The sequence below is a fragment of the Vulpes lagopus genome, chromosome 5, assembly GCF_018345385.1.
Source record: "Vulpes lagopus strain Blue_001 chromosome 5, ASM1834538v1, whole genome shotgun sequence".
Classification (NCBI taxonomy): domain Eukaryota; kingdom Metazoa; phylum Chordata; class Mammalia; order Carnivora; family Canidae; genus Vulpes; species Vulpes lagopus.
This window is the reverse complement of record NC_054828.1, coordinates 82,383,712-82,397,203: the sequence shown is the minus strand read 5'-3', so window position 1 is coordinate 82,397,203 and position 13,492 is coordinate 82,383,712. Positions and strand designations below refer to the sequence as shown.

General features: G+C 36.9%; 1 protein-coding gene across 2 annotated transcripts in view; it reads right to left on the bottom strand.

The window, feature by feature from the left end:
* Positions 1–744: 744 nt before the first annotated feature.
* PHTF1 (putative homeodomain transcription factor 1) overlaps positions 745–13,492 on the bottom strand; it is a 40,140-nt gene continuing 27,392 nt past the window's right edge. For both annotated transcript variants that reach the window (XM_041757308.1, XM_041757309.1), the window contains 10 exons: positions 13,356–13,445; positions 12,125–12,346; positions 9,064–9,192; positions 8,389–8,661; positions 7,502–7,633; positions 6,902–6,988; positions 3,456–3,611; positions 2,368–2,463; positions 1,808–1,933; positions 745–1,276 (listed from right to left, as the gene is read on the bottom strand). In XM_041757308.1, the coding sequence (XP_041613242.1) occupies positions 1,256–1,276; positions 1,808–1,933; positions 2,368–2,463; positions 3,456–3,611; positions 6,902–6,988; positions 7,502–7,633; positions 8,389–8,661; positions 9,064–9,192; positions 12,125–12,346; positions 13,356–13,445 (1,332 nt within the window). In that variant the 3' untranslated portion in view covers positions 745–1,255. The remainder of the gene's footprint in view (positions 1,277–1,807; positions 1,934–2,367; positions 2,464–3,455; positions 3,612–6,901; positions 6,989–7,501; positions 7,634–8,388; positions 8,662–9,063; positions 9,193–12,124; positions 12,347–13,355; positions 13,446–13,492) is intronic.

The window sequence follows — 13,492 nt, the reverse complement described above, 5'->3', positions numbered from 1 at the left end:
ACTGTAGGTTTATTCTATTTCAATAAAACAATAAAAATTCATAAAATCTTATCATTAAAATATTCAGACTTTTAATTTGCCTCAAGAGATTCTTCAAAGCAGATAAGAGCAGGAATTGTATGTAGCTATGAGTTTTCATTAACATATGTATATGCATGTGTGTGTAACAGGGAATGTTGATAAGAGAATTCAGATAGGGGCAGCCTGGGTGGCTCAGCAGTTTAACACCTGCCTTTAGCCCAGGGCTCGTGATCCTGGAGATCTGGGATTGAGTCCTGCGTCAGGCTCCCTGCTTGGAGCCTGCTTCTCCCTCTGCCTATATATCTCGCCTCTCTCTCTCTGTGTCTCTCATAAATAAATAAATAAAATCTTTTTTAAAAAAGAGATAATTCAAATCATCAAAGGCATAACTTGGCTGAGTATAGACACTAGAGACCTGAAATTGTACTGAGGGTTGAGTACATTAAGTCATACAACAATCAATGCTTCCCTTAGTATTGTGATAGGTAACAGCTCAGATGATTTACATGGAAACCATGTTGTATGATGGACATGAATGAGTACACTTCTCATGCTGAATTACATGGCATGATATATGCATGTCTCTTTCACCAACAACTATAGTTATTGGGATTAACTTCAAAACTGTAAACTAAAATTTTCTCCATAGTTTAACAGAAATTTGCAGGTTAAAAGGTTATTTTTTTTCTGCAATAACAAAAAAAAAAAGCCTCGAAACCGAAATTCTCCAATAAAGTTATTTTATTTGGGTTCAACCTAAAATAGTTTAAATTTGATCTCTCTTTGCTAGAGGAAAGAAATCTCCAATTGTATAGACTTAATAGAAAAGTACTGAATTTGCCATTTCCAAAAGAAGGTATTTTCTTCATGCGTTGGGGATCTACCATAGTAACCCAAAAAACTACTTGCAGTAAATAAAACTGTCACAGCACTGAAATGCCCCAAATCAATTTCCTAACTGAGAAAGTTGTCCACATGTTACCATAATACATGATCTTTAGTCTTCTGACTATTCATATTGTTTGAAAACCATGAAAATACAGTTTTTGGCATGCATGCCCAGCTGGAAAAGGATTTGTTCCTCTGAAAACACCACTCCTAAGATTAGGCAGAGCGGAGAGCACCTCTATGTGTGAACAAGCAGGTAGGTGTCTCATGGTTTCTGCAGTCATCTCCTTCCTTAATGGGTAAATCCTGATGCCAGCAAGGGGAGATTCCAGGCACATGGCTCAGCTTAGGACTTAATTTTCCACAGCTAAGAAAAGAAAACCATCAAAATGAGTTAATTTTAAGACCAACAGTTGGGGTTTACAGGTCCACTTACATGACTGAAGCAAGAACCCTTACATGAGAAGAATAGCAACCATAAGACACCACAGAGGAGAAACATCAATAATTTCCAAGGCTAAAAATTCCACCCTGCAGTTCACAGGTCATGGGTTTTCATTCATTCTGCCTCAGTGTATTCCCTAGGTGAGAGGATGACCCTTCCCCAGCCTGTGCTATTAGACTGACATGAGATTCAAACCCGATTCTGTGTTCCATTCAAGAGCACAGTCTATTACACTTGTGTCACATGAGAAAACCTAAGCTAAGAAGCCTGTGCACCACCATCAAAATGTCTATTTTTTTACCCCAAGGGTTCTTTACACAAGTCTCCAGTCTTTGAACCTCTCACACTCTCACACACATACATGCACACAAACACAGTGTGAAGAGCAAGGATTATTCTATTTGGTCAATTTTAAGACTAAGGCAGGTGCTACAAAGTACTGGTCACACTTACTCTTATATTAAATCCTAGAAGATCACTTATAACACCTGAGACAGCAGAAAGGATAACGACTCGTGTGATATTATAGATTAAGGGATTCATTGTCAGTCCATAGAGTCTAAATGGTGTGTCCAGCTCCTAGAAAAACATGGAAGAATGGAGATAAGATACATGGCCTCTCGATGGCTGCCAGTTATTTCTGGGCTGCTTTTAGGTCTTGGGTGAGGATGACTGCAGAAGTCATTTTTTCCTTCATGTTCAGTAGCTGCTTTAAAAAGAGACCTGTAATGGACTCTCACCTACTTTTCCACTAGAAATGTTCAAAGATGGGTTTGTGTGATATGTTGTGATGTTTTTTAAATGTTAATTTGAAAAATGTAACAGACTTTAGCAATCACCAGAACCTGGGTAATGAGATGGGAGTTTTTTTTTTATATAGTCATTAATCCCAAACTGTCAAGTTGGCATTTTGAATGTACACAGACCAGTATCTATCTGTTACTAGAGTCTTCTCCAATACATAAAGTGTTGATTTAAGTGCTCATAAAAGTGTATCACAGGATATTACTTACTTTCAATAACTTGGTGGACAGCTTTAATACATTATTTACGAGAGTAAGCTGTTCTTTCTTATTTGGCTTCTTCTCCATCTTAAGATATAAATTAATCTGAGGGAAAAAAGAGAGATTAAGGCAAATGTCAGAGAAAAAGATATACATACTACACTAAGTCTGGCAGATTCGAGGATATTTTCAAATAAATTCTGAAATTCCTGCAGCTACTTCTACAGAACATAGATGTCACAAACTCTACCCTCAGCTCTTTTGGTCACATCTGGCAAAGAAAAGGCATTTAGTGAATTAAAAAAAAAAAAAAAGACAAAGTCATTTAAATATCAAAACAATGAAAAGTGTAATATTAATTACAATATAACCAATAACATGTTAATTCCTTAACTTCAAAAGCTCTGGCTTATTCATTTTGGTGTCCCTCACATAATCTAATATCCTTGTGAAACACGAATGGAATATAAGAAAATAGCTGCTGCTTTTAACTTGCTATATCCTTATTTTTTCTCTGCTAGGAAATATTTTCCACTATAATTGTAAGGCAAAAATAGAAAATCTAATGATACTAAATGTTTTTATTTAAAACTTATGGATGAACATGAAATTAAATACAAACAAAAACCCAAAAAAAACCCTTTATACTACTCTGTATTTATAAGAAACACTTCCCAATCTTACTATCCATTCACATACTAAAGAGCAAGTATGTTCCAAACACTGAATGTATTCTATGGCTGATACAGAAGAAATTCTAGAAGCTTATTAAACACACTTAAATGACAAGTATTATAAAGATCCACTTGATGTGGAATATGAGATCAAAAGCATGCTCCATTACCACCAATAAAGATATCTTTATAATATACAAAATACTTTCAATCCATAAGATCTTAATTCTTACAATCCTGGGAGCAGGGGGGAAGATTATTACCCTCATTTTATAGAAGGAAACACTTACATGGTAGCAGAGTGACTTATTAAGTTCATATAGCCAGAAAGTGCTAACTCTAGATTTAACTCTGAATCTTCTGCACAAATCTTATTATGTCATCTCTAAATTCAGAACCAAATTGACAAGGACCAATCAATACCTGTTCAGTAAGTAATATTGAAACATTGCTGTATTTCTTATTGGTTTCAGAACCCAGTGAGGCCAGACGCAGTAAGAAAAGTAGTAAAGCTGTTTCCCAGATCAAAAATTCCCAATTATAAGCATCATTCAGGAAAGTTTTATGCCCTTGGAGAACCTATGCAAAGAATCAAAAAAAGTTAAGTTTTTCATTTGTCTCAAAAATCTATAATTATCACTTTACTCTAGAAACTTAAAGAGGTTTATAAGTTACCAATATTTTACACTCAAAGCAGAAGAGTTTCAATACTTATATAAAGTATTATCTATTTAACTAATCACTCTATTTCTCTAGGTTCCCAGATTTTTTTTTTTTCCTTTGCATGAAAGACAGCAAATTCTGGAAGTAACAAAGGAGGAAATGTACAAGTAAAATAAGATAAACACATTTCAGTCTTTTAAACTACTGGTGTGCCCAGTCACAAATACACGGTGACCATTTTTTCAAAGTATTAAATTTGCATTTTAAAAAAAGATTTTATTTATTCACGAGAGACAGAGAGAGAGAGAGAGAGAGAGAGAGAGAGAGAGGCAGAGACACAGGCAGAGGGAGAAGCAGGCTCCATGCAGGGAGCCCAAAGAGGGACTCAATCCCAGTACTCCAGGATCACGCCCTGGGCCAAAGGCAGTGGCTAAAAGGCTGAGCCACCCAGGGATCCCCTTAAATTTGCATTTATATGGCTAGTAGAGCTTCCTAAAATATGTGGCCCATCCGACTGGTATGACTAGAAAATCCTGATGATCGATTCTTTGCTCCAATTTTAGGATCCAAATAATAGCAGCAGCAGCTACCAGTTATCAAATGCCTATTATGTATCAAGTTTTTTGGTAAAAGTCTTTGTTTTTTTCAAAATTTACTCAAGCGAGCTCACGATAAAATGGAATTTATTGAAAAATTCACTGAAAAACCAAATGCTAGCCTTTTGAAAACCAGGAAGTCAAGGAACAGCTCCCCTCTCCATTTCTCTTCCTTGAGGGCCATTTGGGCTCCCATCTCCCCACTTCTTAGCTAATTCTGTTGCCTTGCAAGACCTTTTTTTACTGCTACCCCCCAACTTTGACTTGCTCTAGTTTTGGTTTATCATAGTACCCTATTGGCCCACTGACTCCTACAGACCTTTCTTTTCCAAAGTCCACCACTGTTATCTCAGGTTTTCAGTTCTAATTTCCAAAAGAGGGATACATTTAGCCAACCAGTTATAACTAGGGGATGAAAGGAACAACTAATACCAATCTAGGCCCATCTTTTCAGCAGGGTGGTGTTTGTTGTGTAGCAATAGATAACACACAAACTACAGCCAAATGGCTATAAAACCAAACACAAAGAAAAACTTTTAAAACCAGCCAGAGAAAAAGGATGTTACTTTTAAAAGAGCAGCAATAAGACCAACAGCTGACTTCTCAAGATAAAACATGGAAATCAGAAGATAACAGAATCCTAAAGGTACTGAAAGTAACTGGCAACCTAGAAATGAATACTCAGCAAAAACACCCTTTAAACACAAAAGTGATAAAAGACATTTTCAAACAAATAAAAACAGAATTTATCACCAAGCAGATTATGCAAACAGAAGGAAAACAATTCCAAGAAAAAGAGAAATCAAGAAACTAATGAAAAGGGTAACTACGTAGGTAAATATAAATGAATAATTGACTACAAAAAATAGTAATTACATCTTGTGGGTTTAAAATATATGTAAAATTTAAATGAAGGACACTAATAATGGGTGAATGGACAAATGAGATAAAGTGTTCTAAGGGCCTAGCATTACAAGGAAGCAGAAACTAATAAATTATTAACTATAATAAGCTAAGGATATATTTTGCAATCTCTGAGGTCAGCAGGAGTAAAAGAACATATAGTAAGTTAACAGAGAGGATTAAATGGAATACTATAAGATATTAGATGAATAAAAGACGGCAAGAAAGGAGCGAAAAAAGAAAAATTAATAGGTAGACCAAATAAGAACTAAACAGTATTTCTATTTGTGGTAATTACATGAAATGTAAATGAGCCAGACAATCTAAAACACTAAGACTGTGAAACTGGATTAAGAACAAGAACCCCCTCCCCCAACACACACAAAGCTATGTCGATTACAGGAACATGACTCAAATATGAAGACAAAATAAATGAAAGGGCAGACAAAGATACGCAAAAATGAATCAAAAGACAGTTGGTATAGTTAATATAAATAGAATAGACTTTAAGTTAAGAACATTAGATTCAGAGACATTTCATAAGGTCATGAAAGATAAAGATAGCCTGACATCTGTCCAGGTTAAATAAGACTAAAGTGACAGGACAACTAAATGCAACATGTGGTCCTGGATTGAGAAAAAAAGAATAACTATGAAGGTCATAAGAATTGGCTTCAAGATATATAAAGTGAAAACTGACAGAAATAAAAGGAGGAAAAGAGAAATTCACCACCACAGTGGACTTGAACACACCTCTGTCAATGGCTGACAGAATAAGCAGACCAAAGATATGAGTAAGAATGGAGGAGATGCAAGCAATTCAACTAATAAACTTGGACTAATTAGAGAATGTTGCTCGCCCAAACAACAGAATACAAGTTCTTTCAAAGTGCTGATATGGATTTAATGAAACTGACTATATGCCAGATAATATAGCAAGCCTCACAAATTTCAAAGGAGTGAAAACATTCGAATATGTTCTGACTACAGTAGAATTAAGACAAAACTCAACAAATGGAATGATGCAAGGTAAGCCTGAAACTTCTTGTCATCAGGAAAGCACAGAAGTCCACCCTCCACCCTCAAATTGATACAAGGACTTGTTGAAAGGATACAGGAGGGAGCTTCAACGGTCCTCCCCACTAGCCACATCTGGGATGATTTAATCATCAAAAGAAACAGAGTAATAGATTATAATCTGTTGGATAAAAATCAGAATATATGAGTCTGGGAAGGAAGAAAGGGAGGGAGGGAGGGAGGAAGGAAGGAAGGAAAGAAGGAAGGAAAGAAGGAAGGACAGGAAAGAGGGAGGGTGGAAGGAAGTAGGTAAAGGTCAACCACAGAGTGAAAATTAAAAAATGAAAGAAAGATGAAATTAGAAAAATCACTATTTTGTAACCCTCATGGAATGACAGCTTTATTATCAGTCAAAAATTGCCAATTAGAATTAGAGTGATCTGAGGGTCTTAAAGCACTGAGAATTACTTTATTGTCATTTCAAAAGTAAGGAGCAAAAGTAAATTAACGAGCATTCAACATAGCAAAGGAAATTTAGATACATTAAAAAATGGGTATTTCAACATAACCATGCCAGTGCCTTACTCTTGAGAAATTAATTTTTGTCATATACACACACACATACACACCTAAAATAGTGAACCATATCATAATTTCCATTTTTCATTAAAACAGATAAGAAACTCTTACCTGGGCACAACAAATGAAAGCAATCGAAAGTGTCAGTAAGAAGACTGAAGATACAACCACATCAACTGAACGCTGTGGCCCCCGTCTCTGTGGAGTGAGATGCAAGTTAATGTGTAAGATTACAGTTAGAGACAGCAATGGACCTCACATCATTTGCACTCTGAATTTCACTACATTAATGTGAAAATAGATATTTATAAGAAGTTTCTGGAGTAGGATTTTAACACATTTTGGACATGTTTAAGTTTAAGCACTGAAATTCGTGCTGTTCCAAATTAAGAGTGTGAGTGATTCACGGATGTATTTTCAGCTGGAATATTTTCCAAAAAGTCAGAAAAAGATGCAATTTTCAATTTATAATTCTGTCCTAGGAATTTTAATTTTCTTTTCCCTTTCTAAGCTCTTATTTACTTACCTCCACCAGCTCAGCAGATAGATCACTTCCAACTTGGTGTCCAGTTATGTCTGTCAGCCATTGACACAATCTGTCCGGCACATAGAACTAACCACCCTGCCCACTGAGTATCTGCTGCCAGGAATTTCACTGAGGTTCTCTGCATATTCTTGAACACATTCTATCATTAGTCAAATGAAACTCACCTTTAGAAAGGAACGCAGTGATAACCATATCTTAATGTTCTCCACTTTTTTAAGTCTGAAATGAGGTATTTCGTATTTCCTAGCTTTCCTGGCAGAGGTAATATGGCTGAAGAGTTTTGCAAATAAAAATCTCTAGAGAGTTAGAAAAAAAATCACAAAGTAAAAGGTACATGTGTGTATCTGTGTATATATTTATATAATTATAAACAATATTCCCAGTATATGAAAAATAACAAAAGGATGAAATTTTAATCAGTGATCACTCAGACCAAGTCAATAGTTCATGACCCTGTTACTTCCAAAGCATATTTCATAATAATATATGTCTTCATAATATGCCACTTTTGACATTTTCAAGGAATATTATTTAGAAACTTTTGTGAATCCCCAACTTCACAAACACAAATGTTTATACAGAATTCTGGTTTAATCCCAGATTAAATTTCCATTTAAAATCATGTTTTTTTGCACATATCACCAATAAGCAAGTCCTCGATTCCTAATTCTTATCAAAATTCAATAAATTAATTTCTCACTCACCCATTTTCCACAGAAACGTTTTCACTCTGAGAATTACTACATATGTTATGGGTAAACAAGGACAAAGGCACATTGAGGCACAGGTGCCATGCAGTCAGCTAGGCTCACTCTCTGCCTAAGCCACTTACTCTTACACATGAACTCAGCGAAATGCCAAATTACAACATGTCATTTGTGAATAATCAATATCACAAGTGTTAAACCCACAAATACCAAAGCCCACTCATCAATCCTTTATTGCCCACATTAACTTTTGGAAAGGGAACAAATCAAGAGAACAAAATCAACTCAATGGCATATCATACACAAAACCAGAGGCAAGAAATTTTACTTAGTTCTATACTGACCTGTTTATATGTTCTCTCTGCCACACACATCATGAAAAAAAAAATCCAAGTAAGACACAATCGTTCAAAAAAGTTAATCATAGACAAAATAACAATAGGTGTAACAGGTGGTGCCCCACAAAAGAGAGTCATGATCTCCTCAGCTGAGATGGACTTTAGCTGGTCAAGGCTTTTCTCGCGGAAAAGTCGATGTAGAAAAGGAAAAAATGCTAATCCAATGGTGACGACATTTCCCAGCATCTGATAACCTACTCCCTGCTGATATGCATTAACCTGGGAATTAATTTAAAATGTCCATCATTACATAGTTAAATGGAGTTGCGAAGCAGTATTTATCAAGTACTATTTAGATTATTAAAAACTGTTTTATAGCTGAAAGAAGTACAAATAAAAATGATGTACAGATTTATGACTTTTAGATTTTATTTAAAAATCAGGCTTAAATGACATAAGGAATATTTGCAGAGTATACCTGAATAATTGATCATGTTCACAGAAAACTTTGTTACAAATAAAAAAATATTCTGCTAAGTAAAGATTCTAACTACAAAATTAAAAATATATGTATTTGTTTCAAAAGCAGTCAGTGTTTTGATTACTGAATAGATTGATCCTATGAAATAGCTGATCATTAAACAAGTTTTCTGAAAATTTTGAAAACTTATGAAATCTTACCCTGCTCATGATGATGCCACTTATTTCCAACACAGACATATCCATCTTTTTACACTCGTTCCCTTCCCAGATTATTGCACTAACTCGATCAGAGGCAGGACTTGAGTTCTGAAGCCAGAATAAGTGGTTCTAAAAAGAAAAATATAAAACTATTTTCATCCACTCTTTTTTGTTTCTTCCGTTGGATTTTTTTCCCCATTTTCCAGCATCCAGGCCACATTCACCAGTGTTGGACCTCATCATTCTCTTCTCTCCTTCCCAGAGCTCATCATGCCAATGGCCACCTCTGTGATGCTCATCTCTGGTCCTTTTTTCTTCAAAAAGCCAACTTCTTACCTGGAAAGAGGCTAAACATCTGTGATGACGGGAAGTAGGATCCCATGATCTCCAACGTAGCTTCCCTGTCTAAATGTCTGGAAGTAAGGCTAAGCTTGGTGTGTTTGTGGCATGTTAAGGAGAGAAGTATTTATAGAGAGCAATGTGACTGTACTGGCGGTAGCAAGAAGTTAGGTAGGAGAGCCTCTGATAGGCCTTCCACGTTACATGAATAACCCAGGAGTTAAGCCTTTCTCTGGTCTAATCAGGACACAGAAAAGCATAGAAAACTCAAGAGGAAGCTCAAGATTAAAAAAAAAGTACCATTTTCTTCTGCCACGTAAGTTCTTATTCTTCAAGTACTAACTCAAGTCCCCTTCACCAACACAGTCAGCTCATTGTGTCAAGTCTCGCTATTTTGCCCTTCTCTGAAATTAGACCCCTAGTGTATCAGACAAATTAGCACATAATTATATGCTACTTTTCTAGTGTCCTCTACTTATTTCCCCTATAATCATCTTGTCCTCAAACTAAATTTCTAAAAAAGGACTACATGGCGTAGATTTCTTCTCTATCTACTACAGTGCCTAGCATAATGCTGATGAGCATTTACTGATTTATTCATTGATGATGCCAAAAAATTATATGACACACCAACTATGTAACACGCACCACAGATACAACAGGAGGATGAGACAGATGAGGTCCCTGACATCAAGAAGTTTAAGATTTACGGAGACATGATTAAATAAAGTTACTACACGGCATGATAGGGGGAGGAAAGAGGGCTTTGCGAGCAAATGAAGAAGGCTTCCTTAGCCAAGACCTGAAAAATAAAAAGAAGTGAGCTGAAGGATCAAGTATCAGAGAAAAGAGTGTTCCAGGCAAATAAGCCAGAGGCACATGGGGAATGGTACAGCTCTGAAAAAAGTCCAGTTGAGATAAAGTGTAGTATGTGAGAGCAGGTGGGGGTATGATCAGAGATGGGATTGTATCGGTGCAAAGAGAGAAACAGAAGAAAATAATCCTAAGGGGGGAAAATAGTAGTTAAAGGATTTAAAGGGGAATAGCATCATTTGGGCTGCGGCTCTGTGGAAGAACAGACAAAGGAAGCAAACCCACAGAAGCTGCTATAATGATCCAGATAGCCTCAAGCAGGGGAGACACAAGTAGACAGACAGATATTGTTCTGTGGAGTCAAGGGGATATAAGGACAGATATAAGGACATGTGGAGAGGGTGGGGTCTCCAAGGTTTCTGTCTTAGGTGTGGTTGGTGAGGGCATTCAAAAATATGGGGAATAAAAGAACAGGATAGGTAGGGGAATTGGGAAATGATAATTCCTTTTGATACAGAGAATTCCGTATTACCCAATTATTATTATATATGCCTTAAAATTATACTGAAAATCCCAAAAGTGCAAAGGAGGTCAAGATTATCAGGATGCTATGCAGAACTACTGAGGGCTAATGTGATTTAGATGAATCTTCAGACTGAACGTAAAGGATACTTAGATTCAAACTCTGATAGCAAAATTGAAAGAAAAAAGCTTAAAGCTTTAATGAGAAAACATACATTGTTTCTGACTAGGTTTTAAGAATTGTATACATTTAGTGAAGCAGGATTTTTTTCATGAAAATGCATAACCTAAATCAGTGATATCCTAGAATCAAGAAAATTCATTAATTAAACAAATGAATATCCACCATCCCGTATTTGTACATCACTGTGGAAATCTTTAGCCTAAATAACAACAACCAAAAAAGAATCCCATTGTCGCCAAACATCTGAAACGTTGATTTGAGCGCCACTTCTAATCATTCAATCTATCCAGCAGTGGAGAAAGCTCTCTCATGAAGTAATAATCAGTCCAGCTCCAGAAGTATTTAAGTAGAGGCCATTGATGATCTGGTGGGGATACTAAAAATAATGCTAACATCTCCTGGGTGCTTACTCTTTGCTAGACATTGTGCTAAACACTTTATATTATCTCATTAGATATATCACAATGGTCCTATGAAGTAGTAACTATTATTACCACATGAGAATTTCTACATCAGTTGAGGGTTCAAATACCTTCTAAGCAACCTCCAATTCCAGGCTGATTTTATGATATTAATGCAAAGCCTAAAATTAAAAGCATCACTTGGTTTATACATTATTAGAGAAGCAAGCAATGCCATCTCTTAGTAATTCATGTATGACATGAAATATATAATATAATACGAACATACGAGTTTGATGGACCATTCAAACAATCCTGCTCACGTAAAATGAACATTAAGGATCATTCTAAGGAAAATGAGAAAAAGTATTATGGACAAAAATTTATTTATTTATTTATTTATTTATTTAATTTTTATTTATTTATGATAGTCACACACAGAGAGAGAGAGGCAGAGACACAGGCAGAGGGAGAAGCAGGCTCCATGCACCGGGAGCCCGACGTGGGATTCGATCCCGGGTCTCCAGGATCGCGCCCTGGGCCAAAGGCAGGCGCTAAACCGCTGCGCCACCCAGAGATCCCGACAAAAATTTAGGTTACGGCAACTTGAGAGTACTTCCCCCTGAGTTCTAATACCAACATCTTCACTTTCAAATTATGCTGAATTTCCTCATCTCTAAATTAGAGATAGTAATAGTATCTATCTTATACAATTATTATAAAGTCAAATGAGATAATATGGTACCCAGCACATGCAAATATATAGTACGTATTGGCTATTATTACCATCACCTTTACAGACCTGCTGAAAAACATCTTCTTTGGGGTCACGTTTGGTCCCTGAGTGAAGGGTATTCACATGGGCCCCCTCACTGTCACTGGTGACAGATGACCGGCACTCTGGGCCATGCAGCAGGTCGTCCCATAGCATATCCTCAGTCTCCGAGTCATGGCGGGTGCTTTCGGAGTCTCTTCTTGACATGTTGAGGCTTCGAGAACCACCACTCATGCCAGACCTAGAGCCCTTTAAAGGAATACAGAAAACCAAAACTGTATCTTTATCTTCATTCATTTTTAAAAGCAATCATATATCTGAAATAAAATTAAGACAAATTATCTGTGGTGATGGCTGGCAAGCTTTCTTAAGTTGACCCTATGGAGTCATTTATTCACAAAGCTTCATGTTACAATTAAGACATTTTAATATGTAAATGTAAAACTGTGATGACTCTCTACCAAGCAGGACTTTAAAAGGACTTCCTCTAAGAAGTTATTGCCAAATCATGAGATTGTTCGACTCAAGTTCCCTGAGATGACAGTGACCTCTGCAAGCATATCCAGAGGAACTACCCTGGATATAGGTTATGACACACCCACAGTGTCCCCTACTCTAAATACCATGAGCGTGACTGGAGATCTAGTCATGTCCCAGGGCCTGGCCAAACCTGGAAAGGCTAGTCAGGCTGAGAAAAGGATGCCCGAAACAGCTCTCCTGCAGTACAAACATAAATATGCAAGTTTTTCCACAACCCCAACTGCCTTGTCAATCAAAACAAAAACCACACTACCACTAGCTACCCCGCTCACCTCTGAGTGATAATATTCCAAATGGACAACATGCCTGTTAGCTGCATGATGAGATCTGCTTCTCCCACCTCTCAGGGGTCTTTTCTCAAAACTTTGTCTTCATCAGCATCAGTGCCACTTACAAAGGAATGATGCTTAAGAATAAGCTCCATACTCCAAGTAAATATTAGGGAGCCTTCTCGTCCTCTGGGGATTGACGGAGCTCGTGTTGAGCATCATGTCATCTATGATGCCTTTAAGGTTAGAGTCAAAGTGAAATAGAGCTCCTTCTGGGGGTGAGTAGCCATATGAAAGTTGCCAGATGGGGAGACAGACAGCTGGTGGTGGGGGAGGCCAGGCAAATACAACCGCTACTTTAGGACAACCAATAAAAAAGGCAACGGATACCATTATTACTACAGTTAAGGCTATGCCTTGAACAGGGACCTGTCAGAAGGATACATTACCTGACTGAAGGCTGCTGATTCAAACTCTGACTCGGCCAGACTGTCCGAATCCCGTGTAATGTGACACCACTTGGTAGTGGTTTTCTTTACCTGTCAAAAATCAAGCCAACAAACAAAAAGAAAACACATCCCATGTC